Source organism: Engystomops pustulosus, chromosome 5 (genome assembly GCF_040894005.1).
Source record: "Engystomops pustulosus chromosome 5, aEngPut4.maternal, whole genome shotgun sequence".
Lineage (NCBI taxonomy): Eukaryota > Metazoa > Chordata > Amphibia > Anura > Leptodactylidae > Engystomops > Engystomops pustulosus.
Genome location: NC_092415.1, coordinates 141009569 through 141036653, shown reverse-complemented (window position 1 = coordinate 141036653; position 27085 = coordinate 141009569). Strand labels below are relative to the sequence as shown.

Here is a 27085-nt window from a genome sequence, read left to right as displayed (position 1 = left end):
GGATAAGGGTGTAGACAACGGATGGACCATCAGAAGAGATCTACAATGATGATTAAATCCAACCGCTGTGGCTTTCTGTGATGTGCAGATGGATAAGGAGGGCAGCGGTGAAGGTTCGGTGGTAGAGGGTGGGGACGTTGAGGTTCTAGACCCAAAGTGGGTGGAAGGCAGTGATAGTTTGGATTAAGAAGTGGTCAGGGAGGCCTAAATTGCTAGCAGAACAAAGAAAGGGTGCCAAAGCACAGTCGTTAGCCCATAGCCACATTACTGCCTGCTACTTTGTGGCTGGGGTGGTGCAGAGGAGGAGGAGAAACCTGCCACCATGGACAGCTTGCCCTTGCTTCTTGGTAGCTTGGCCAACATGAGCCACATATGTTCCAGTTGGCCAGATAATCACCAGTTATGATTACTGGATGGCCACCCTGCTGTATCCATGCTACAAGGATAGTGTAGAATCCTTAATTCCGCTAGTAGTGCATGAGAGAAAAAAGAGGGACTACAAGTGCAAATAGTGTCCTATACAAGTGTAACCTCGATTGAAAAAAACCTCATGTACAAGGGATGAGAAGGGGCCCTACTATTCCATGTAAATAAACTCCTGGATCCAAAAATGTTTTAAAAATGTATACATTTTTTCATATCTATATATTGCCTTTTTATTGAATTTTAATTTTTTATTGGTAATTATTTATTTTTTGCAACTATTTGTATGTTTAAGTACCTAAAATTGTATCATGAATTTATATGTTTATATAAATACACATTAAGAAATATTGAACTTAATTTTTGAATAGACCAACCAATGAATTTTGACAATAAATAATAGACTAATTGTCAGTGACTGTTTATTTATATTTATATTTGTTCTCATGCCTATTTCCTGTAATAATTCTGTTTTCTGTCTTGTCTTTAGTTGCAAATGAAGCTGGTGACAAAAATGCAAGACCTTTGGCGCGATTTGCAAGTAAGTCAAGAATGTAAAGCAGCCATGCTTCTTGCTTTAGTTTATTCCTATGTTGAAGCCCTGAGCAGATTTTGTGCTATCAGGAATTATTGGCTATTTTATTTACATTTTTGCTATAAGGGTAAATGCCAAACCCTGAAGTCCTGGTTGACTTTTTTTTTAGGAAGACTTGCATTTTTTATATGGAAGGTGCAAACTTGCATCTAAAAGTTACGAAGGTGGTTCAATAAGTACCCGTGTTTGAAAACAGAGGGCGTTCCTGAGGGAAATTGGTGTTATCATCGTGTGCTGCCATCTATCAAATGATGGCATAACACATTTCAGACTGATTGATAGGTTAGTTTGGATTTGGCAGCCATTTGAGTAAGACGTGTTTCGTGATATTCTCTAAGATGGAAAAAGAGCAGCATTGTTCAGTAATTCGCTTTTTGTTTTTGGATGGCTCCCTGCAACTTTTTCTTGTTCCCTAACAGGAAGTAATGGCTTGTGGGAAAAAAATTTAGCTCAAATGAGGAAGTCATCGCAGACAGGGGCGTATTTTGGAGAGTTCAACAAATCCTATTTTTGGAGGGGTTAAAAAAATGGCAGGAACGTTGGGAGAAGTACATCTTTATAAAAGGGGACTATGATGAAAAATATAAAACATTTTTTTTTTTAAAAAGTGGCGTCTTCATTTCTAACACAGGTACTTATTAAACCGGCCTCGTATTTGTCAGAACCGTTCAGTGTGAATTGTGTCTCAGGGGTTTTGACACGCCCGATTGCGGTGGTGCAGCAAGTTCTGACAGTAATGTGCAATGTGAATTGTGCCTTTGGAGTCTGGACACACCCGATGACTTTGGTCCAGCAGTTAATGAGTTACCTGGTCTTTGCTGGACTGATGCAGGTGATTTCAGCTCCAATCAGCACTAGTCCTATCAGCTTCTTGTCTGTCTCTCCAGCTTTACTTATAAGGCAGCTAGTGGCTCAATTGCGTGCTGGCTATTGTCTTGTTCTTACCTGGATATCCCAGCTCCCCATATTTCCCTGTGACCTCTTTGTACCTTCTGTTATCGTTGCCGAACCTCTGCCTGACTTTTGACTACCGTTTTTTGCCCACTGAATTTGTACTGCGATTCTTCTGGTTTTGATTCTGGCTTGTCGACTACCCCTTATTGTGTTGTCTGTCTTGTCCTGTTACGTGTGTCACTTACATAGTATAGGGACCGCCACCGAGGTTGTCCGCAGTTGCTAGAGCTGTCTTGAGGCAAGTAGGTAGGGACAGTGGGGGGGGGTTCAGCCTTAGGGCTCACTGTCTGGTTGTCTTGCCCCCCTATACTGACAGAATAGCCAGCCCAATATACTGTCGCTGTCATGGACAGCAGAACTGCGTTGACAAATATTGTGGAACAGATGCAGCAAATCAACACCATGGTGCAGGAACTAGCTGTTCGGCTTCATGAGCAGGAGACGGCCCCACGTCAGTTTACCATGGCTTCCCCAGCACCACCTGAGCCACCTGTACAACTCCCAGATAAGTTCAGTGGGGATAGAAAGAGATTCTGTGCATTTCGGGAGGGGTGTAAATTGTTTTTTAGATTGCGCCCCCGCTCTTCTGGGGATGAGGTCCAGAAGGTGGGCATAGTTATGTCTCTACTCCAGGGGTCACCACAGGAATGGGCTTTCTCGTTACCTCCTAGTTCTCCTGAGTTGCAGACGGTGGATGGGTTTTTTCAGGCCCTAGGGCTACTGTATGATGACCCGGATAGTGCAGCTAATGCTGAACGTCACTTGACAGGTCTGAGGCAGGGTAGACGTCCTGTGGAGGAATATTGCTCGGAGTTTAGGCAGTGGAGTGGTCCCTCCACTTGGAATGACTCGGCACTCCGATTTCAGTTTCGTGTCGGACTGAATGATCGGTTGAAGGATCTGTTGGTAGCTTATCCCACTCCTAGTTCCCTTGAGGATAGCATGACATTAGCTATCCGAGTTGACAGACGCTTGAGAGACAGGCTAAAGGAGAGAGGTACATCAGACGCTTTTAGACCTTCACCTATTCGTGTTACCAACCCTAGTCCTTCCCCTTCTGCTATACCCCCATCAGAGGAACCTATGCAAGTGGATTCTACTGATGCCAAGACCAGACGTGCATATCGTGTGTTGAACAACTTATGTTTCTACTGTGGGAAAGCAGGACATCGAGTCCGGCAATGTCCATCCCTTCCTGGACCACCGCCGGAAAACTTCTACGCCTGAGTGACTATCGAGGGGGTCACTCAGGCGAACAGGTAACCTTCACCAATAAGAATAAGTTATTATTGCCTATTTCATTGTCTTTGGGAGGGAGAAACATCTCTGGTTATGCTCAGATTGACTCGGGGTCTTCTGCTAATTTTGTTAACCCTATGTTCTTTTCCGGTCTAGAGGTGTGTCCCCTTCTGCTCCAATCTCCTGTTAATGTCACAGGAGCAGACTCAGCCCCCTTTGCTCAGGGGGATATACGTTACATCACTCCCTGCCTTGAGGTTAAGGTGGGGGCAGTTCATGTGGAACGTATGAAGTTTTTGTGTCTGCATAACCTGTCGTCTGATGTGATCTTAGGTTTGCCTTGGTTGGAGAAGCACAATCCTGTTTTTGATTGGGCAAACCGGGAACTGGTAAAATGGGGTACTGAATGTGACTCCCATTGTGAGGTGGTTTCTTTTGCTGAGTGCTCTTCCATGGAAGAGGGTATTCCGAGTTTTTTGTCCGATTATGCGGATGTATTTGATGAAAAAGCTGTGGACGGATTGCCGCCACACAGACCATACGACTGTACCATTGAATTAATTCCCGGTGCCAAGTTTCCTCGAGGTCGTATTTTTAACTTGTCTTGTCCAGAAAGGGAGGCTATGCGGGAGTACATTAAGGAAAGTCTCCAGAAGGGTCACATTCGCCCATCTTCCTCCCCATTGGGAGCAGGGTTCTTTTTTGTGGGAAAGAAGGATGGGGGATTACGACCCTGTATAGATTATCGACAACTTAACAGAATCACTGTTAAGAATCAACACCCTCTACCCCTGATTCCTGACTTATTTAACCAAATTGTGGGGGCCAAATGGTTTTCCAAGATAGACTTGCGAGGGGCTTACAATTTGATTAGAATCAGAGAGGGTGATGAATGGAAGACCGCTTTCAATACACCAGAGGGTCATTTTGAATATCTAGTGATGCCTTTCGGTTTATGCAATGCCCCGGCGGTCTTTCAACATTTTGTGAATGATATATTTCGTCAGCATCTAGGTCGTTTTCTTGTGGTCTACTTAGATGACATTTTGATTTTTTCTCCCGACTGGGCTTCACACATAAAACATGTTCGGGTAGTGATGGAACTGCTTAGACAAAACAGTCTGTTTGCTAAGTTGTCTAAATGTCAGTTTGGTATCCAGGAGGTCTCTTTTTTGGGTTACTACGTCACCCCTAATTCCTTCCGTATGGATCCCCTTAAGGTGGTGGCCATCGAAAAGTGGGAACGTCCCAATAATTTGAAGGCCTTACAAAGATTTCTGGGGTTCGCTAATTATTATAGGAAATTTATTAAGGGGTTTTCTGTTATAGCCAAACCACTTACTGATCTCACCAGGAAGGGGGCAGATCTTGTCAACTGGTCTCATGAGGCTATCCGAGCATTTGACAAGCTCCGTAAGTGTTTTTCAGAGGCCCCAGTACTGACTCAACCTAATTTTGAACGTCCATTTATTGTGGAGGTGGACGCATCAGAGGTAGGGGTAGGAGCGGTGTTGTCCCAAGGATCGGACACTCTCACTAACCTGCGACCTATTGCGTTCTTCTCAAAGAAGTTCTCTCAAGCTGAATGTAACTATGATATCGGTAATAGGGAACTATTGGCCATCAAGTTGGCATTTGATGAATGGAGGCATTTCCTTGAAGGTGCCAAACATAAGGTGGTGGTACTCACTGATCATAAGAATCTGGTTTACCTAGACAATGCTAAACGTCTCTCGCCACGTCAAGCCCGATGGGCTTTGTTTTTTACCAGATTCGATTTTGAAGTCACTTACCGACCTGGTTCCCGTAATATCAAGGCTGACGCCTTGTCTCGTAGCTTTGATTTAGAAAGTTCCCCCAGAACTCAATCTGATACTGTTTTAAGACCCGGGGTAGTAGTGTCTATTTTGCAACCTGACTTGGTGACCCTGATTGCAGAATCTCAGGGTCAAGCACCTCATAACACTCCAGACTCTTTGTTGTATGTACCGCCTAACCTTCGACTCCGAGTTCTTGAAGAGATTCATAGTTCTGTTTTGTCTGGTCATCCAGGTGTGGCAGGTACTAAGTATCTGCTCTCACGCCATTACTGGTGGCCATCTTGGGCTCGAGATGTCAAGGCTTTTGTCGAAGCTTGTGAGGTTTGTGCTAGGTCCAAGGTCCCTCGTAGGCCACCCGAGGGTCTGTTACATCCTCTACCGGTCCCTACGAGACCTTGGACGCATCTTTCTATGGATTTTATTACCGACTTGCCACTATCTAAGGGTAAGACAGTCATTTGGGTAGTGGTGGATAGATTTTCTAAGATGTGTCATCTCATTCCACTACGTAAACTGCCTAACGCTCGCACACTCGCCACACTTTTTATTAATCATATTCTACGTCTTCATGGGGTGCCTGAGAATGTTGTTTCCGACAGGGGTGTCCAGTTTGTGGCTAGGTTTTGGAGAGAGTTCTGTGGCAAATTAGGTATCTCTCTGTCCTTCTCGTCTGCATTCCATCCTCAGACAAATGGACAGACAGAGAGGACCAATCAATCGTTAGAGCAATTTCTAAGATGTTTTGTGGCTGATACTCAGAATAAGTGGAAAGACTTCATTTCTCTAGCAGAGTTTGCTATAAACAATCATGAACAACGTGCTATTAAGATGTCACCATTCTTCTGTAATTATGGTTTTAACCCCAGGTACTCGTCTGTTCATTCTGCAGAATCTATTAATCCCTCAGCCGAGGCCATTTTCTCTAAACTGTGCACAGTTTGGGCCCAAGCTCATCAGAACTTGGTAAAAGCCCAAGAGTCTTATCAAAGACATGCTAATAAAAGACGTATATCTGGCCAGCAATATGTACTAGGTGAGAAGGTCTGGCTTTCAGCTAAAAATCTGAAACTTAGGGTGCAGTCAGGGAAACTGGCACCCAAATATATTGGACCTTATACCATTGTGGAAATCATTAATCCGGTAACCTTTAGGTTGAAACTACCCAATGCTCTTCGTATCCATCCTGTGTTTCATAAGTCTCTTCTTAAAAGATATGTGCCACCGGTGTTGCCTTCACCTCCTCCGGCTCCACTCATCGTCCAGGGGGAATTGGAGTATGAGGTGGAGAAAATTTTGAATTCCCGCTGGGTACAGGACTCCTTACAGTATCTGGTCCACTGGAAGGGTTTCGGACCAGAGGAGCGCACGTGGGTCTCTGCTAAGGACATGCATGCGCCCCGTCTGGTCCGGCGGTACCATTTACATAATCCTTCTAAGCCTGGTCCAATGATTAAGGGTCCTGAGGCCCCTCATAAGAGGGGGGGTACTGTCAGAACCGTTCAGTGTGAATTGTGTCTCAGGGGTTTTGACACGCCCGATTGCGGTGGTGCAGCAAGTTCTGACAGTAATGTGCAATGTGAATTGTGCCTTTGGAGTCTGGACACACCCGATGACTTTGGTCCAGCAGTTAATGAGTTACCTGGTCTTTGCTGGACTGATGCAGGTGATTTCAGCTCCAATCAGCACTAGTCCTATCAGCTTCTTGTCTGTCTCTCCAGCTTTACTTATAAGGCAGCTAGTGGCTAAATTGCGTGCTGGCTATTGTCTTGTTCTTACCTGGATATCCCAGCTCCCCATATTTCCCTGTGACCTCTTTGTACCTTCTGTTATCGTTGCCGAACCTCTGCCTGACTTTTGACTACCGTTTTTTGCCCACTGAATTTGTACTGCGATTCTTCTGGTTTTGATTCTGGCTTGTCGACTACCCCTTATTGTGTTGTCTGTCTTGTCCTGTTACGTGTGTCACTTACATAGTATAGGGACCGCCACCGAGGTTGTCCGCAGTTGCTAGAGCTGTCTTGAGGCAAGTAGGTAGGGACAGTGGGGGGGGTTCAGCCTTAGGGCTCACTGTCTGGTTGTCTTGCCCCCCTATACTGACAGTATTATAGAAAAATTGGAATGGAAACTGCTCTGTGGAGCCTTTGGTTAACTTCATTGGTCTTTCTTTAGTTCTTTGTTTTGATCGATTGTGTACTGGATGTGATATTGATCCATATGACCAAGAACTAGGCCATCATAGGTCATCCTAGGTGCTTTACTACAACCTTACTTATGTTAAATAATGATGTGAAAAGTTTTACTGGATAATATAACTGCTGTATAAATGTTTTAATTTGGAACTACCGTATTTTGCGGCTTATAAGCCGCACCGGACTATAAGGCGCACTAGTCCGATGCGCCTTATATATGTAATAATTACATATATAAGGCGCATTGGACTATAAGGCGCGGGGTTCGGGGGCGTGGCAGAGGTCCGGGGGCGTGACGGAGACCCGACGGGACACGACGCTGAGACGCGACGCCGAGACGCGACGGGGAACGCGGGGAAGGTGCGGGGAAGGTGGAGGAGGGCAGCGGACGGCAGCGGACCATACTTACATAGGTCCCCGCTACCGGAGACCGCAGATCTCCAGCGGGAACTGCAGGCCACGCGGCAGAAGTTGTTCATGCCGCGTGGTCTGCAGTTCCCGCTGGAGATCTCCGGTCTCGGGGACCTATGTAAGTATGGTCCGCTGCCCTGTGCCCAGCGCCATACATAGGGCGCACCGGACTATAAGGCGCACTTAGGATTTTTACGGAAATCCAAGGCTTTTAAGTGCGCCTTATAGTCCGGAAAATACGGTACATAAAGTTTTACTGAGGTTTATAGTTTCTTTTAGCTTACAACATACTTACCAAAAGTGACCACCAGGTGTCAGTAGAAGACTTCATTTAAAAATGCCCAGCTCACTGTTATAGCAGAGTGCAGTTAACCGCTGTAATACCGATGTCCTTGTCGTTTAAAGGAATAAGAATGTTTAAAGTATTAGCCTTTTTATTTGTATAAGTCAGGTCCAAGTTCTGCATTGTCACACCACTGAACTTCAGGGGTTGCACTAGGAACCAGCCACATTGATTTGCTAAAAAACACAGTAGGCTACAAAAGGAAAAAACTCCAGCACATCCATGGAAATCCGTATAAAATAGTAGCTTTATTTCATCCACATAAAAATCAAGACATCACGATCATGGACAGAGCAAAAAACTGAAGTGTTTTGTCCTACCGGACTTAGTCATGCTTTTGCAAAACCTTGGAGTTTTTTTCCTTTTGTATGCTGTTGAACTGAGGGACTTCGGATTACATCTCCATGCACTGGGAAACCAAGAGCTTTGTGGGTGAGCTGGATACTATTTTGTTTTTGCTAAAAAACACAGTACAGCACAAATACCACCCCAGAAACCAAATATTTCATTTGTACAATAACTAATACAGACCCCAGGGCAGACCACAAATATAGTGCACAAACCAGACAAAAATAATGAGGAAAATAAAAATGCAGACCTTCCCCCAACTAAGAAGAACGCACTTATAATACTGGAGACCCCAGAGCAAATGTATAATAATGGAGACCTCTGGGCAGATGTTTGTTATAATGGAGACCCCCAAAGCAGACAATATTACTGGAGACCTGAATTTAAAACAGGAGACCCCCCTCTAAAGCTTACATATAGTACCGGAGACCTCACACCATCCAGGGAAACATGAAAGAAATATATATTTGGGGACAGAGGCCAGAGGTCCTTCCTCTGTCTCCCCCCCTTTTGGAACTACAGCAGAGGTCTCCAACAGCATTTCACAGAAGGGAGGAGGAGGCTTTCAGTGTGCAGTGCAGCTTCGGCAAAGAGCCCAGTGATAATTGTGAATAACTGTCTGGCTGCAAGCAGGGGCTCTGATAGACCCTAGCACTGTGCCCTGCAGCCGGTTATTAGTTATACTTATTATCTGCTGAACAGGGCCCATTCTAGCCTTTTTGCTGCATGTGGTTACCATTGAAATGCCACCCCATTTGCCTAATCATAAGTACAAAATTCAAGTAACTAGCCTTAGCAATGGCTACATGATGCATCTACAACTAAAATACTACTATAATACTGCCCCTATGTACAAGAATTTAACTACTATAATACTGCCACCTGTATACAAGAATATAACTACTATAATACTGCCCCCTATGTACAAGAATATAACTACTATAATACTGCCCCTAATGTACAAGAATATAACTCATATAATACTGCCTCTTATGTACAAGAATATAACTACTATAATACTGCCCCCTATGTACAAGAATATAACTACTATAATACTGCCCCCATATGTACAAGAATATAACTACTATAATACTGCCCTCTATGTACAAGAATATAACTACTATAATACTGCCCCCTATGTACAAGAATATAACTACTATAATACTGCCCCCTGTGTACAAGAATACAACTACTACAATATTGCCCACTATGTACAAGAATATAACTACTACAATACTGCCTCCTATGTACAAGAATATAACTACTATAATACTGCCCCTAATGTACAAGAATATAACTCATATAATACTGCCTCTTATGTACAAGAATATAACTACTATAATACTGCCCCCTATGTACAAGAATATAACTACTATAATACTGCCCCCATATGTACAAGAATATAACTACTATAATACTGCCCTCTATGTACAAGAATATAACTACTATAATACTGCCCCCTATGTACAAGAATATAACTACTATAATACTGCCCCCTGTGTACAAGAATACAACTACTACAATATTGCCCACTATGTACAAGAATATAACTACTACAATACTGCCTCCTATGTACAAGAATATAACTACTATAATACTGCCCCCTATGTACAAGAATATAACTACTATAATACTGCCCCCTATGTACAGGAATATAACTACTATAATACTGCCCCTATGTACAGGGATATAACTACTATAATACTGCCCCCTATGTACAAGAATATAACTACTATAATACTGCCCCCTATGTACAAGAATATAACTACTATAATACTGCCCACTATGTACAAGAATATAACTACTATAATACTGCCCCCTATGTACAGGAATATAACTACTATAATACTGCCCCCTATGTACAAGAGTATAACTATTATAATACTGCCCCCTATGTACAGGAATATAACTACTATAATACTGCCCCCTATGTACAGGAATATAACTACTATAATACTGCCCCCTATGTACAAGAATATAACTATTATAATACTGCCCCCCATGTACAAGAATATAACTACTATAATACTGCCCCCTATGTACAAGAATATAACTACTATAATACTGCCCCCTATGTACAAGAATATAACTACTATAATACTGCCCCTATGTATAGGAATATAACTACAATAATACTGCCCCCTATATACAAGAATATAACTACTATAATACTGCCCCCTATGTACAAGAATATAACTACTATAATACTGCCCCCTATGTACAAGAATAGAACTACTATAATACTGCCCCCTGTGTACAAGAATAGAACTACTACAATACTGCCCACTATGTACAAGAATATAACTACTACAATACTGCCTCCTATGTACAATAATGACTACAATACTACCCCTCTAAAGACATCTAGTCTGCAGGTTTTGTTTCCCTCCTCACTCAGGTAGCACCCCTTATGTCTGCAACTCTCTCCTCACAACAACAACCCATACAAATCTGTCCCCCTCCTCACACAGTAAGCTCCCCAGGTCTCACAAAGCAAACTCCCCCAGGTCTGGCCCCCATCCCCACACAGAACACCTCGAGGTCGGGTACCCCCTCTTCACAAAGAAAGCCCTTCCACACCTACACACACACAGGTCTGGTCCCCCCTCCTCACACAGGACTGCCCTCCATTCAGGTCTGGTACCCTTCTCCTCCACACACAGGACCAGCCCCATTCAGGTCTCCCCCTCTCCTCTTCACATATAATCAGGTTTTCCCCACCTCCCTCCTTCAGGACTGGACCCCCCTCTGTACACAAGAAACCCCCCCTGGTCTGGTCCCCCATACTGATAGCCAGCAGCCCTGTAACCTGGCAACTGCACATTGTAGAAGCCATCTGGTGGATTATGTGATGATGACATCATCCCAGATCCTTTACCTAGCAGGCTACACTACTATATTGCTGAATAGATATATATCTGCTGTAGAGTCCTGTGCACGTGCAGTGGGACCCTGTAGGATGTATTTCAAGATCTCACAGCACAATACTATCTGCTTACTTTACACATGTATTATCGTGTTTTTGCCACTGAGCATGTGCATATAGTGGGGTGTACTATGCTAGCTTCATTGAAGCATCTCGCAGGCACCTGAAGCACCAGAGATGTTGATTTATGGGGCATGGAAGCCGCGCTCTGACCAGCTTCCTCACCCTGATGCAGCGCTGGGAATGGGGACGGGTGAAAGTGGCCAGCTGCTTTGGCAGGCCGAAAGCTAGTCTGAGCGCAGCTTCCGTGCCTACCGGACACCTGTAGGGGCTGAAGAGGTAAGTACATGGCCACATAGCTGTTTTTTATGTGTCTTGGACAACCCCTTTAAATCAACAAAATAAGCAAAACTACAGAGCTTAAGTCATATATCTTAGATCTAGTTTACATATTCATGTCATATCCTATCATTAAATTTGTTTTGTTTATTTTGTTGATTTAAATAATGTGTCAACCTTCTTTGTCACAAGGCAGATACTTGTTGTATGTTGTTGTATATTCTGTACATATTGTAAATATGATTTGTTGCAGTGTTTGACAAGGCCTCATTGAGGTCAAAATGTTACACATGCCACAAAACAAAAAATAATAACTACTTCGAGCAAACAGCCACAGGTGTGCCAAAATTATTAAATGTGGTATGAATTGGGTTAGGAATCCTATCTGATGACACCAACTTCCATTTGAGGAATGTGACCAAAACATATCTTTTACTTCATGTAACTTTCAAGTATAGTTCTCTGTTGTACATGAGCTCTGATGAAGGGCCCAGGTATAAGACAAGACATTGGGGCAGATTTATCAAGCTGTCTGAAAGTCAGAATATTTCTAGTTGCCCATGGCAACCAATCACAGCTCCCGTTTAAAATATTCATGAGCACTGGTGAAATGAAAGCTGAGCTGGGATTGGTTGCCATGGGCAACTAGAAATATTCTGACTTTCAGACAGCTTGATAAATCTGCCCCATTGAGTCCTAAATCTGAACCCACCAATTTAACCCTATCTTCTTGCTCAAAACCACCCTAAACAATGGCCAGTAACTCGTAGTCCCTCCCGGCGCCATAATGCAAAACATATAGACAAGGGCAAAACAATACAAACAGAGAGAGCCCCAACCTCAATAGTTATTTGTCCAGAAATCCAGACAGCAGGTGACTAGTGTGAGGAGCTGTCAATCACAATGGCTTCACTAACTATGAACCAGAGCAAATTCTGCAGGAAAGAGATGGATATGTTTCTAAACAATCCAAACAGCTTGGCCAGGTAAACCCATATTCACAGCCTAGCCTGCTAAATACATTTTCACATTGCAGTAGTGCAGAAAAAATATTGCTTTTCTTTGGCTTAAAGAGGACCTGTCACCAGTTTTGGGACCATAAACCAACTACAGGTCCGTATGCACCTGTGGTTTAGGGTCTCAAAACAGGCTTTATGAGCTCTCGGGGGGGGGGGGGGGGGCAATTTAAAAAATAAACGTATATACTTACTTAGATGCGAGTCTGATAGGGCACATAGGACTCATATCTGAAGCTCTCGCTGCAACACGCACCTCCTCTTACAATGTGGGGGGAGACGACCCTGTCTTCATTCAGCATGTGTTAAACCAAGAACGCATACGCAGTGAAGCTGGGGTGTACTACTCCAGCTTCATTGCTGTATTGTACAGGTCCCGAGAGTTCCGAAGCAAGTACGGTATTGTTTTTTTTACTGCTCCCACCTTGGAACTCATACAGGGCGATTCGGGACACTAAACAACAGGTCCATAAGAACCTGTGGGGGGTTTTGTTTCCTGAATTGCCCTGATAAAAAAATGTAGTATTGTAATTGTGGTTTATTGTAGACATGTAACCTTTACTTACATCTCTCTATAAATAAAGAGATGTTACATCTTTGACTTGTGCTGTTTCCTGTAATAAAAATAATCTTTATTAATATAGCGCTATCAAATTCCGTAGCCCTTTACAGATTATGAGGAACATATACTAATAGAATAAGGCATTACTGAGTATTAACAGTCATATGAATCAATAGGAGTGAGGGCCCTGCTCGTGAGAGCTTACTGTCTATGAGGATGAAGGGGTGATACTAGAGGTATAAGAGCTTGTATAATGGTCCAGACAGTCTTTATAAAGGAATGGAATAAAAATAATTTAATAAATAAATATACTACTGCTTGAGCCAGATGTCAGTCACTATCTAATATACAAAGTACAAGGTTAATGGAACTGCAGAGAACCCTGTAGGTATCTGGCATTTGCCGGATACCAAGTATGTAAAATCCTGTAATATCCTAGGGAGGAACATGAACCAAAAAAGTCTCCAAAATTGTTAGTTTATGGGGAATTCTTGCAAAACTACAATAAGTAGTTAAATCGCTAAAATAGAAATTTTGGGAAAGTTGACAGATTCTTTATAAGAATAGTGCTCATTTGTGGTAATAATTCAAATCCCATATCGTTATTTTTTTCTTTGCTGGTTTATATGGGTAACTGTTTCATCAGATTTTACTTGTAAGTTATAGTCACATTCAGATGTTCTTTACTAAAATGCTCTAAATTAAAATTGTAAAATTACTTAATATCCGTTCTAGGGTCCAAGTCTCAGAACAGCTTATGGAACAGCATTATCAGTGGGCTGAATCTTAAAGAGAAACAGAAGCCTGCAATTTCCCCCGATCCTCGCAGCCCTGAAGAGATTCTAGCAGATGAATTGCCACAGGTTGACAGCCCAGATGCAATCCCAAAAGCGTCAATCAGGTTTGCTGTATACCACACTTGTATCTTTGCTTATTGTGTAATTCTGCTAAATGCAATGAGAAAATTTTTCAAGGTAAATGTTTTTCATTTTGTGGTTGATTTTGCTTGTAACATTCTTTCAAAGGCCACCAATCCAATACTTATTAGAATTATTAGAATTTAAACATGTTGATGTTCAAAGCAGAGAAAACTTATCTTCTCCCTAAAAGAGCTGTTCACCTAAGTATACTAATATGGATATCATTTACTATTGTATTACTCCTGTATATATGTACCTCAACTTGTTGGGCACAAGCCAAGTGGGACTTGCTTCATTTATCTTTTTATCCAGATGTTTTGGTGTATGTTACTCATATTGACGATCTATGATTTGCAAAAGCTCGCCTTGTCCTCTTCCTTTCCCTAGAAAACATAAAAATAAACAAAAAAAAATCATAACCATTTTAGGTTTGATTTTTCCAGTCTATAAAAATGTAAATCAGATAAACCCATGCTGGGAATGCTTTGACAGAAAATAGCATCCAAATGTCCAAATTGTTGCTTATTTGCTATTTTTCCATCCATAAATATTTGAATTAAAAGTAATCAAAATATTACGAATTAATAACAAATCATGTCCACGCACCAAAGTATGAAAAAGTTATTGGGGTTAGAATGTTTTTAAAATATGTAAATATTTGTAAATCTACAAAAACATAATAGAACATATATTTAAATACTGTACCTCAATGACCGTACCGGCCAAAAAAATAAAGCATTTGGAGAGCACAATGATGGCTGCATGAAAATGCTGCAAACAGGATGAAATATTAAATTGTGCCAATAAAAAGTACAATTTGTCCTAGAGGTAACAAGCTTTCATATATCTCTGTAGATGAAAAAATAAACATATTATGGCTTCTGAAAGGAGGGGAATAAAAAACTTAAACATGAAAAGGAAAAAGGGTGAAGAATTCTGTAAGTGTTAACATATTTGTGCTTTATATTCAGAAAGGCAGTACTGCTCACTGCCATACTGTACATAGAGGGTTGTCCATTAAGTATTAAATACAAATTATACTGATCTTTCCCCCAGAAAAATATACATTTCAATTACTCAGCTCCTGCTGCTCTATAACATGGTACCTGCAGATTACACAGCATTTTGTAAGAGTGGTTGCATTTTACCTTTTCCTGCCACGGGCATATCTTCTCAGTCCTCACAGGGTGGCACCTATATGGCCAAGGACTTATGAGATTCTTCCTGGAATCTGGATCCTACCCAGACTGATCATAGACCACACTTGCTCTCTGATTGTCATATATTGAGCAATTCTTTTTTAACATAATGTAGGGAGAGGATGAACATTCAATCTTCTTAGCCTAATGTGGCTACATATTAACACCATGACCCAAAATTTGTCAAAGAGTTGCATGTAACATGAAAAACACACATTCCTTGAATAAAGTTTTTACCTTATTTATACCTACATTGGAGTTCTTACTCAAATTCCTTTGAATGGTGGAAGGTTCTGTTGCACACATGCAGTTGCATACATATTACGTGACTATGAGGTATCTATGAAGGATGCATGTGTTCCTCTATTACATTTAGGAGATATGTAGCAAAATAATTTCTGTTTGGGGCACATTTTTTTACCATCAAAGTCAATTTTTATGCATTTCTTAAATAAAATGCTACACTTTAAATCAAAACTTGAAAATGGGGCAAGTGTCTCCTCTCAGAAAATATATGGTTTGTTTCTATTTTAAAAATTTCTGTTTTATTTGTACATGTCAAAATGGTAAAAATACTCTGACAAATAACGCAACAAAATTTCTGAAAACAATTATGCAATACCAACAAATCCTTTTCCTTCATATTTCATCTCCCCAGGTTTGGAGCTTTTCATTGTGATGTCCTGTGACAGTATAGTTTTTCAGTAATAGTTACGTATGATATGAAAATTCTACTTACTTCTATGGTGTTTTTCAGTTCTGGAATATTTTTAAAAAAAATAGTTTGACCTATAATGACACTCAAGTGTATGGATCTCAACAACAGCATCCTTAGATTAAAATTTGTGTCACTATATGCCTTTCATTTGTACAGTAAATGTTTTTGCTCATTGACAAATTTTTCTCATGCAGTCTAGAAAAAAACTTATTTCCAAAAATATTTATCCATATGGGAATTTTTGTAGGAAAAGTGTGATGCAGAAATCACCACAAACCAGTACAGGGAGATTAAAGCATTAAATCAAGGCCATGTATACAAACTCTGCATAACATAATACCGCTCGCTATTTTAGAAAGATTTTTAAACACCAGAAAGGTACATTTATAGGATCAGGTAAAGAATTATGACGCAGTAGTTACTGTGCAGATTGATGCAAAGTTTTATGAAAAGGACATGTGCAGCCTGTGGAAACAGGTCGTTTGTTAGTCTGACCTCACAAACTGCACAAATTGCACAGGACGGGAGTCCTTGAATCAGACAAAAATATGATGCTAGGACTCCACTCTACTGCAAAGTTTACACTGTAACAGTTCTTACATTACCTTGTATTCCTCCACCACACACATAACAATTTTTTTTTTAAATCAACCATCACAGTATCAATTTTGAATAATGAAGAAATGCAAGACGGACGTGAGTACAACCCAATTATAGTAAGCTTTGTTAATTGCTGTCAAACAGATGGGATGTAATTAATGCTGGAGAGTTGAGGGGATTAACTGGTATTTTATCAAATTCTTGTTTTTATCTGTATACGTAATGTAAGATGGTGTCTTTTCTGTTACTATTCTTATATATTAACATGGTGTTCTACAGAAATATTGTAAGGTTTGGAATTCTGTATAGAATGGAAAATAAATATTTCTGGTTGGAAAAGTTCTCTGTCGGCTACAGGCACCTTAATGGGGTCGGTGTGGCTATGCTGGGGGAAAAGACGGCTGGAGAAGCTTTTAAACCAGGAGGGGGATGACTGTACAGATAAAGAAGACAAAGAGAGGGATGAAACAGCGGGGAAGTGTTATTTAGTGGGGGTTGACGTTAACAAGCAAAGTAGAAGATGAAGGAACTAAAAGTCTTAAAGTTAGAGAGCAAATGTGATATAGTGGGTTTCAGTGAAACATGACTGGACAATAGCTATGACTGGGCTGTTGATATAAATGGTTATAGTCCTTTTAGAAATTATCCTAAAAATAAAAAAGGGGGTGGGGTTTGTTTTTTGTAAAAAGTCCTTATATAATTAATAATAAAATATAAATATGAGTTTATTAGGCTACAAATATAATGGAGACAGCTGAACTGCTGATCAAAGTCAAATAGATGCGACCTCAAAACAGAGTGAACCTTTAACTACCCTGATATAGACTGGGGCCAGAAACTTGTAGGTCCTACAAATGCACAAGGTTTTTTGGCAATAACAAACGACAATTACCGGTCACAACTGGTACAAGACCCAAAAAGAGGTGGGACACTCCTGAACCTTATATTGACCAACAGACCTGATAGGGTATCAAAATTACAAGTTGAGGGTCACCTAAGTAGTGAGCACAACAGCATTCACTTTGAATTATTCTTCAATATGACTTTCAAAAGAGGGGGAACAGGAACTTTTAACTTTAGAAGGGCACAATTTCAAAAGCTAAGAGAGCACCTTAAGAGTATACGCTGGGACAATGCTTTTAAAAAATAAAAGCTCTGAAAATAAATGGAATGTTTTTAAAAATACTCCAAAAAGTTCCTGTGAAAGACATATACCATATGGGAATAAGCATAATTGAAACCAGTGTGACCCAAAACCCATGTAATTAACTCATACTGTAAGGAAGGCAATGAATGAGAAAGATAAGGCATTTAAGGCATTTTACTAAAACACAAAGGTAGCGATGATAGGGAGGATTATAGAGAGAAAAGTAAATCATGTAAAAAACAGATATAAATATTAAAAAACTTAAAAGGGAGAGTGTGTTCCCTCTTAGGAATAACTTGGGGATTATGGTGGAAACTGTCTTTACCCAGAAAAGTCCCATGGGAAATGACTTGATGATGACTAATGTAAATCCGCCACTAAATCTGATCTGCTTAACCCAGGAAGTGGTACAGCGCCACCTCAACACCACTAAAATAGAAAAATACCCGGGCCAAGATGGCATACACCCCTGCTACTCTATGAATTATGTACTGTGATAGATAGACCATTATCTCTAATATTTGAAGATTCATTAAAGGAAACCTACCATCAAAAATCTACCTAATAAGCCGGGCCAGATTATTAGGGGGGACACCCAGGGCGCAGACCCCAGGTCCCCACCGCTTTGCCCTTAAAGGGGCCCCCACCAAATGTGGGTGATTTGAGAGGTCGCATGACCGCCTGAATCGCCCACTGTGTATTTGGGTCCAGGCTGACGGGGCCGTACCCAGTGGACATGGGGCATGCCCCGACTTAAGCCTATAGCAGAGCCTAGACCAGTTTTTGTCTAATGCCTCTACATATCTTTACCTTTTATGCTGTACTATATACTGCTGGGCATGTGTGGGGGTTACTATGTACTGCTGGGCATGTGTGGGGGTTACTATGTATTGCTGTGGAGGGGGGGGGGCACAATTTTGTTCCTCTGCCTTAGGCACCATAATGAGCTCATCCTGGCCCTGCTCGGGCTACTGCGAAACTCTAGTGACCTTTTATAAAAGAATCGTAGGATGTGTGCTCTGGTGCTGCTAGGTCCAGGACTGAAGCAGAAGAACACTGTGTGCGCTGGGAGCTCTAAGTAAGCAGGTGATGGGTGTGACACAATGATGCAGTGTAAAGGGCAGAGTTCACAGCACACATAGCGTTCTTCTGCTTTAGCCAAGGACCTGCAGACTGCTAGCAGCACTCAAATAGGAAAATTTTTCTTTGCAGTTAAAAACATTTGGTTGAGGGCCCACTCATATGTGTTGCCCCCCCCCCCCCTGTGCTGAAATTCTAGCTATGCCACTTCCAGTAACTCATGAAACAAGCAGATGAATGCATTTATCTTTTTCCTGCTACCGTGGTAAAGTTACACCCAACTCTAATATAGGAAATAGCATTTGCTGCATAGCCATTATTATACACCATATTGGCATGTATTACATATGGAATCAATGGAATATCTGTACAAATGTATACATCTATGGAGAGAACCAAAATACTGCACTTGTAGATAGCTTTGCAGGGTAATGAAATGCGAAATGTATCTTTGTGACCGCTATAGTCATTGACTTTTACATGTCAATGAGGGGATGCTTGACTTGTCCATGGGGATATTTCAGACCTACTGTGCATGTCCTAATTGACTTTGGTTATCTGATATTTTGCAAGTCAATAGGTCAATCTTAGGTAGCCTTCAACATTGTATATGTCATCAAAGGGAATAGATGTGTAATAGCAAAAGTCACCTGTCTTGTAACAGGGTTCTTGGGCTGAAAAGGACAAGGTCAAATATCAAGGTTATGAAAGTTATTATATCCAGCTGCTACATTGTTCTGACGTTCATCTTGATTTTAGATTATACATTTGTTAAAAAACCACATTCTACAAGCTGAAATGTTCACTTTATGACTAAATCATAATTCAGATTGCTCATTCATACTGCTGTAAACATAAAAACACAGTACATGCATAAAGCTCTGCAGAATTTGATGGCCCTATATAAATAAAGATTATTATTATATGCATATACAAATGAAATTCGAAAGATTATGGTACACTGACAAGTGATGCTATTTATAATTTCTATCTGAAAATCTATTGCCCTGGATATAAGAGACTTGAAATCATCATGTCTGCTCTTATCAGACACTCTCTTCACTCATTTCTCTACACTTGAGCAATCCCATGATGCTTCAACGCAGCATCACATGGGCAGCAATAGACTGCACCATAAGTAGACTGCAACAGTTTGATTATTCATCTCTTTATAACTTCTACAAAGCTAAGAAGCCATAATTATACAGTTGCAGAAGTGACTGTCATATGATTCATCAGAACTGTGCACTTATCAGTAGAAGCTATGATGGGGATTTGTTCCCCCAGTGGAGAGTCTGTGTAATACACTTGACAGAATTGCATCATTCCAGGGGATGGTACCCCAGTGAGATAACAGGAAGGGAGGTGATTATTAGAGGGTCGCTGTGAGATTAGTTTAGAAATAAACTAATTTTGGTGGGATATGCATTTGATAAAATAACAAATTATAACTAGAGTTCATCTGTAATGTATTTCTGAGAATAGATAACTAAATGCTACACTTTTCCAGCTCTGTTCCAGTGAAAACACCCAGGGATTTAGTCATTCAATAGTGGCTATAATCTATACAAATCATATCCATAGGTTGTGTAAAAAAAATACACAGCAAAAAGAAATTTTAATCTCAGGATGAAATACACAAGCAAAATAGATACGTAACAATGTGACATTGAGGCAGTTTTCCCTGTGTTGCATGCCTTAGACAGGTTAGAAGGCGAAAACTCCAGTATAGTTTTTAAAAACAAGGTTTCAGATTAAGAGATTTTAAGACTATCACGTGTCTTATGTTGGAATGATGCACTTACTTGAAGACAATAAATTTCCTTTTTAGGATTTTTAGGAACATGAAGTGGTACAGACCTGGACTACTAAGAAGTGCTGCTAGTTTCAGTGATCTGTACATGATGAAAAGAAATACGTGACAGTAGCCCACCATAGACTAAGAAATAAGGATGTACTTTGAGTTGTGCTGCATATGCTGCACTTGGCCAAAAAAACCCAACAAGAATAATTTGTGCATCATAAAAAGTCCTCATAGGTTTCTAATATTAGGTGTCCCGCAATGAGGCTTCTGAGCTCAACATACTCAACGCCTATTTTCACTGCGGGAACCTTCATAAAATAAAAATGTTTTTCAAGCCTTTAGAAAACCTGACAGATGCTCATAATAGAGTGTTCTTTCCCTCATTTTTGTCATAATGCTTTGAAGCAATAGGAACATTTATATGATAATAATTAGTTAAAAAAATGTTTCTGTAGATTTACTATAAATTATGCTGCCCATAATAATTTACCTATTAGCATGGATATGAATAAATTTGTAATAAATATACATCTTAGGTGTGCTGATCTCTTACAACCTCGACTGGGCATCAATTTAGGTAGGGGCGTAACTAGGAGAGGCACGGGCCCCATAGCAGACTTCTGAATGGGGCCCCATTTTCCTTTAAAAAAATATACATACACATATATTTATATACTTTACACGCATTAATGAGCACAGATTTATTCATTGATATAAACATTTATACAATTATGTATCAGTAGCTGCAGACCACGTGGGGGAAGAAGATGAAAAATTCCTAGCCCAGTCATTCTGCTGCCCCCCACTCTCATCTGACTTTCTTATCTGAGCTGGATGATATGCACTGTTACATACATATTATGGTGTACAATGTGCAGCATAATGACCCACAATTATCAAAAACAGTTCAAACTGCTTGGGTACTGGAACCCTTTTTTGTTATCCATTCTCTAAAAGATTTTGAAGAGAGGTAATGTTAACATTTATTGCTAGGAGGACAATGTGAAAAAACCCAGCAAAATATCTTTTTGAAGATGTCAGGAACCTTGGACTAACCTATTTCCTGGACTGTGTGAGTCCCTGAAACAGCTAGGAGATTTAATGTGCGGGATGGAGATCCCCAGGGCCCTTGTGATGTACCTGTTCCATTATGACGTGCCACAGGAGGAAGACAGTAATCCCAACTCTATGGGACCTCCCAGACATACTAGGGTACATTTACTAGGATTCGTGCTGCTCACTTTAGTTGAACTGTGCACCATTTTCGTGAGGTTACATGGCTTGAACAGGTATTTAAGAAGTGTGTGCACTGGGATTGTGGCGCACACGGCCCTTTTGTGGCACAGCGGCACGGGCTTCCATGGAACACAAATTAGGGGGCATGCCGTCGGACAATCCAACTGATTTGGACTGAGCGTGGGATTTAACTTTCAAACAGTCGCAAGCCCTAAAATGCACCACAAAAAGATGGTGAACTCTGTTCGACCCGAGTAGGGACGTGACACATGCAGGATATTGGGTGGACGATGTTAGTGAATAGTGGCACAGTGCTTTATCGTCGGACAATGCACTTTTGGTGAACTACAGCGGACGGCTAAGTAAATGTGCCCCACTGAGCCTATTCACCAAGCTCTTCCCTGCAGCACATGTTGCAGCCAAATGTACCACCGAAGGGGAAAGTATTTGATCGAATGAAGAAGCTATTTCTTTTAGAGAGATTGGATGCAGAACAAAGAAAATCCAAATTGACAGGGAAACTCTTCAGGAAGTGGCAGCGTTTTATTTCATGCCACTTCTCTTACCAGGAGCGGATAGACATTTTGTGCCCCTTTACAACGACACAGTGCTACTTGAGAGAGCAACTCAGCGGCACTTCAAGACACTTGGGGTATTCTGAGGTGCTATAGAATGAATACGTATTCATGGAAAGGGTTACCGTATATGTCATAATTGGTTATATGGAGCTTTCCCACTGAAGCTACATTGTCCAGGTACATCTTGAGCCCAGTGCTGGTCACATGGTGGCTGATTAGAAACATTTTAAACTGCTGATGTTTTTCTTCATGTTATGATGGCTATGAAAAGCATTTGTAATACTTTATATTGCACATGTGTGTTTTTTCTGTGTAGGGGTTTGTGTACCCATTTTTTGTTTGTCTTTTCAATATGCAAGTTAAAAAAAATGTCTTTTTGGGAAAGGCCATGCCTTTTCATGAACCGTTTTACCTTTGGAATGTGACATGACACCTTTTTTGATCTGAGCATATTGATGATTTCCTGATTTTTTGATTGTGAAATGTCATGCTTCTAATCTGTTCTAGACAGAATAGCATTGTCACACATTTCAGGGTGTGTCCATACTGTTAGTGGGGTGTTTCATGGGCTTCAACAGAATTAAATGTAATGGGGATGTAGGGAACTGTTAGCAAACTTAAAGGAGTATTCTCATCTGAGCATTCAAATTCAGTTTCACTAATCTTCCATATATAAACATTTCTTCAATTGGATGTTATTTAAAAAAAATGTTCCTGTGTGAAGATAATTTCTCATAAATGTAGTCATGTTGTCCCTTAGAAATGAGATAGCTTCCTCAGTTACGACCAACCCACACTCTGGCAGCGGTGGCCAGACATGCGCTATTGTGTCCTGCCTGACCTCCTGGATTCAGCGTTCATTATCACAGGACGGCTGCGGGACCTGCAGTAACTCCCGGACATTTTATATACAAAAACTTTTTGTTTATTTGTGCAATCTCTCCAGCAGAGGTGGCCGTATCCAGGGACACAGTCTTGTTTCTAGGGGACCAAATCACTACATTTATGAGAAATTATCTTCACACATTTTTTTAATAACATGTAATTGAAGAAATGTTTATCTATGGCAGATTAATAAAACTGAATGTGAATGTCCAGACGAGAATACACCTTTAACTTTACCTCATTGTGCCTAAGCAGCTGCTGAGTGTAGCAGAAGCTGGCAGGCATGACGTGATGATCATGCCCAGTGGGGTGGGAGCTGCACACAGCATGGGAATAGGAGAGGAGCATGTTTCATATGTGAGGAAAGCTGGCATAAGTGGGTGGCTACAGAGCATATGATATCATAAGTGGGGGATGCAGAAAATGAGCATTATGGGGAGGGGCATTTAAATGGGGGTCAACAGAGAACAATGTCATGGGCTATTGAAAGAGGAATCATTATGAGTGTAAAGGAAGGGAGGCTTTAGACATATGGGGCTACAGGAAGAGAGACTTCATTAGCAGTGGCGTAACTTGAAGCTGATGGGCCCCAGTGCAAAGTTTGTCCCAGGCCCCCGTCTATAATGTATGAATTTTTGTACAAGTATTCTCAAATAAGAAAGTGACACCTAATGGGCCCCATAAGCCTCTTGGCCCCGGTTGCGACCACTCCCTCTGCACCCACTCAAGTTACGCCCCTGTTCATTAGTAAATGGGTCACTTTAGGGGGTTTTAGAAGGGGACCACAGAGGGCAGTATATAGTGCGGGCAGGCACAGGAAGGGGATATTGTACAGTGTCAGGTCAGTGGGTCACTGGAAGTAAGGATAATACTGTATTAAAGCCACTTAAGGGAACATTTTATAGTGAGGTGACAAAAATGGAGGAAAGGATATACTTGTAAGCAAACTAGGATGTGGCATTAAGGTGGGAGAGGGTTGGCTTGGGACCTCTATGGTAAACTTACATATTTACATGGAAAATTTCAAACTCTATGCAAAAGATGATGAATAATAAATTAAAACTCATTTCAGACAGTATGTTCTTAAGTTGAATTTGTATGTGTTGGAACAGGTATATTTTATAATTGTAACTCCAAACAAGGTTTGTCTCTAACTAGAGGTCATCTGTAAGTCGGTGTCCCTAAGTCGGGGACCATCTGTATCTTGAAATAGAAAGTCTACTGCATCCATTATATTATTATTCTGTCACCAATATATTACTGTTTATAAGAAGTTTTAAATGTATTTCAAGAATCACTGTGTTTATGAAAATGGATGAATTTCTGTTTAATGGATTTGTTTCCAAGATCAGAAACTAATGCATGTGTTGGCTACATTTGTATGCTTTATTTTTTACTAAATAAATTGTTTAATGGTTCTGCTAGATATACATATGAAACAGGATTGGCATGGGCCTTGATTCTTGTATTTATTTACATCCATTTATACAGTATGATACACAAACAATACAGTAGTATGGCTTAGGGACTCAAACAATGAAAATTCAGGCCTAAGTATAGAGTAGTATAGTAACTGTAAGACCAATATTGTATGCTGTGTTGTACATCCACATTGTTTCCAAGAATAAAGTTAATGTCGATCACTGTTTTAGGATGACTGTAACTTGATCTGAATTTTTTTCTGCCAAATAAGGTTGTAATATGTGTGTTCCAAGACTAACTTAAGAGATCTTGGCACCAACTAAATAGATTTTCTGTTCGACTTAACTTTCATCTGATTAGAATGACACTTTAGTATGTATTATTGGTGCCCATCAAAAAGGCCAACAGGCATATATATACAGTACCTCTTTTCACACTATGACAGACCATTGTTCTTTCTTAGACATAAAGCTCAGTACAGTCAATGGCATACATAATAGTGACTATAGGATAGAGAGCTATTCTGATCACAAAATCATGTATACATGCTATTTGACAACTAATGTGACAATTTCATATACTTCAGTTCTATTGATATGGCCTATTGTAATGCCACAATGCTCTACATATGCTATACACATGTGTTAGGGTGGTAAAGCATACACAGTTGTATGTTCCCTTTATTACATTAAATTGCCTTTAAATGATGCCTCAATGTCACTCATTTTCAGACTGCATTTGCACTTGATATTGTTGAAACTCAGACTGGGACACTGGAAACCCTTAGTCCACAGACACACAACATCGTACATTTTAGCCTTTGATGTTCATGTTAACTGCAATGGGTCAACTACAATTTAGCTTTGGGTCCAGCCTTTCCTAGTTATGCCACTGATAGCAACTAAAGACAATGGGGCACATTCACTAAGATCAGTGCAAACCGCACTATATACAGTTTGCCTGTGTATAGTTCAGAGAGCGGCAGATTCAGGATTTCTGGTGCATATTCTTCATGAATCTGGCACCACCTGCACTGCTACCTTTAACATAGGGCATGCAACACATTTCTGTTGGACTTTGCATGTTAAATTTGCCACATGGTCCAACTGAGCACCAAAACGCCCTCTTCAGTGCAGACATTTGTGTCGCATTAAGAATAGTGCAGCTGCTCCTCAAAACAGACGCATGCAACACAAATATGTCTCACAGAAACGAATATGGCATAATTTGCTTAAAATTAGCCACTTTTACAATGTGCACAACAAAGCCAGAACTTGAAAAGGGGTTGTTCAATTGTGTGGGGCTTAAGATTTGTGTATGTGTAGCTTTGGGCCTTATGTCTGCATTTTAAATTCATAAATTTGCAGAATTTTGGAAATATTGAAAATGGGCCCTCTCTCATGCCCTATTAGTAGAAAACCCGGGAGTAGAGTGGATCATGCACTCAATGCAATTTCCCTCCAAGAGAATAGGAGAGAGAACAAGAGAGAAGAAGACAGGAGCGCTCTCCTAGTGTATTATCATCGGCAAGCACGTGTGAATAAAAAGTTTGTCCGAATGGACTCTCACCTATTTCGTGATCAATAATAGCATGTCATCCTTATGGTCCTGTGTGTCCTGGCAGCTCGATAGTGGATTGAAGCCCGTCCTCCGTGTTCCAGGGTCACCGGGGATGGTATTTCCAATGTAGATAGCAACCTGATATTTCCACAATCACGCAGACTCGAGCGCTCAAGGATCTTCTGGACACCCGATATTTTGATATCAGTAAATATTTATTATATAAAATAATAAAATGCACTGTTGCGACGCGTTTTGGTCCGGTACCCGGACCTTCTTCAGGCAGTGTATAAAAAATTACATGATCCAGTGTTACATATATAGCAAGTTGCCGGAAATAGGGACTCTCGGTAGCTGCATGTGCTTCCGGTTCAGGGTTTAACCGGGGCCGGTAAAAAACATAAACATCTGTTTTACAAATAAAAACTAATGTTATCTTATATATATAATAAACATTAAAAACATTGCATCTCTATAATAAAATAGATTCCATTAAATTTAATTGATTCCATTAAAAAAGTTTTTTTGTTGTTCCATTCATATCGGGTGATGGGTTGATTGTCTGGAACTATGTACTATAGAATAAAAAGATATTGCCTTAAGGGGCCTTATATTAATAGAGAGATAACCCCAAATGAAGATGTTATTCAAATGAATTCTGTCTCCGGGAGTCTAAGTATCAGTTTGGTATGTAGTCATGGCGATATATAGCGCTGTTAGTGAGTTCGCGTCGGCTACGGAAGCCGAGAGGGATCAAAAAGCCGATCGCGG

The 27085-nt window shown here is 40.7% G+C and overlaps 1 protein-coding gene across 3 annotated transcripts in view; it reads left to right on the top strand.

The window, feature by feature from the left end:
• The window catches only part of PDE1C (phosphodiesterase 1C), a 520097-nt gene that overhangs the window by 130199 nt on the left and 362813 nt on the right, over positions 1-27085 (top strand). For all 3 annotated transcript variants that reach the window (XM_072153240.1, XM_072153239.1, XM_072153242.1), the window contains exons 2-3: positions 914-964; positions 13901-14066. In XM_072153240.1, coding sequence (XP_072009341.1) covers positions 914-964; positions 13901-14066 — 217 coding nt within the window. The remainder of the gene's footprint in view (positions 1-913; positions 965-13900; positions 14067-27085) is intronic.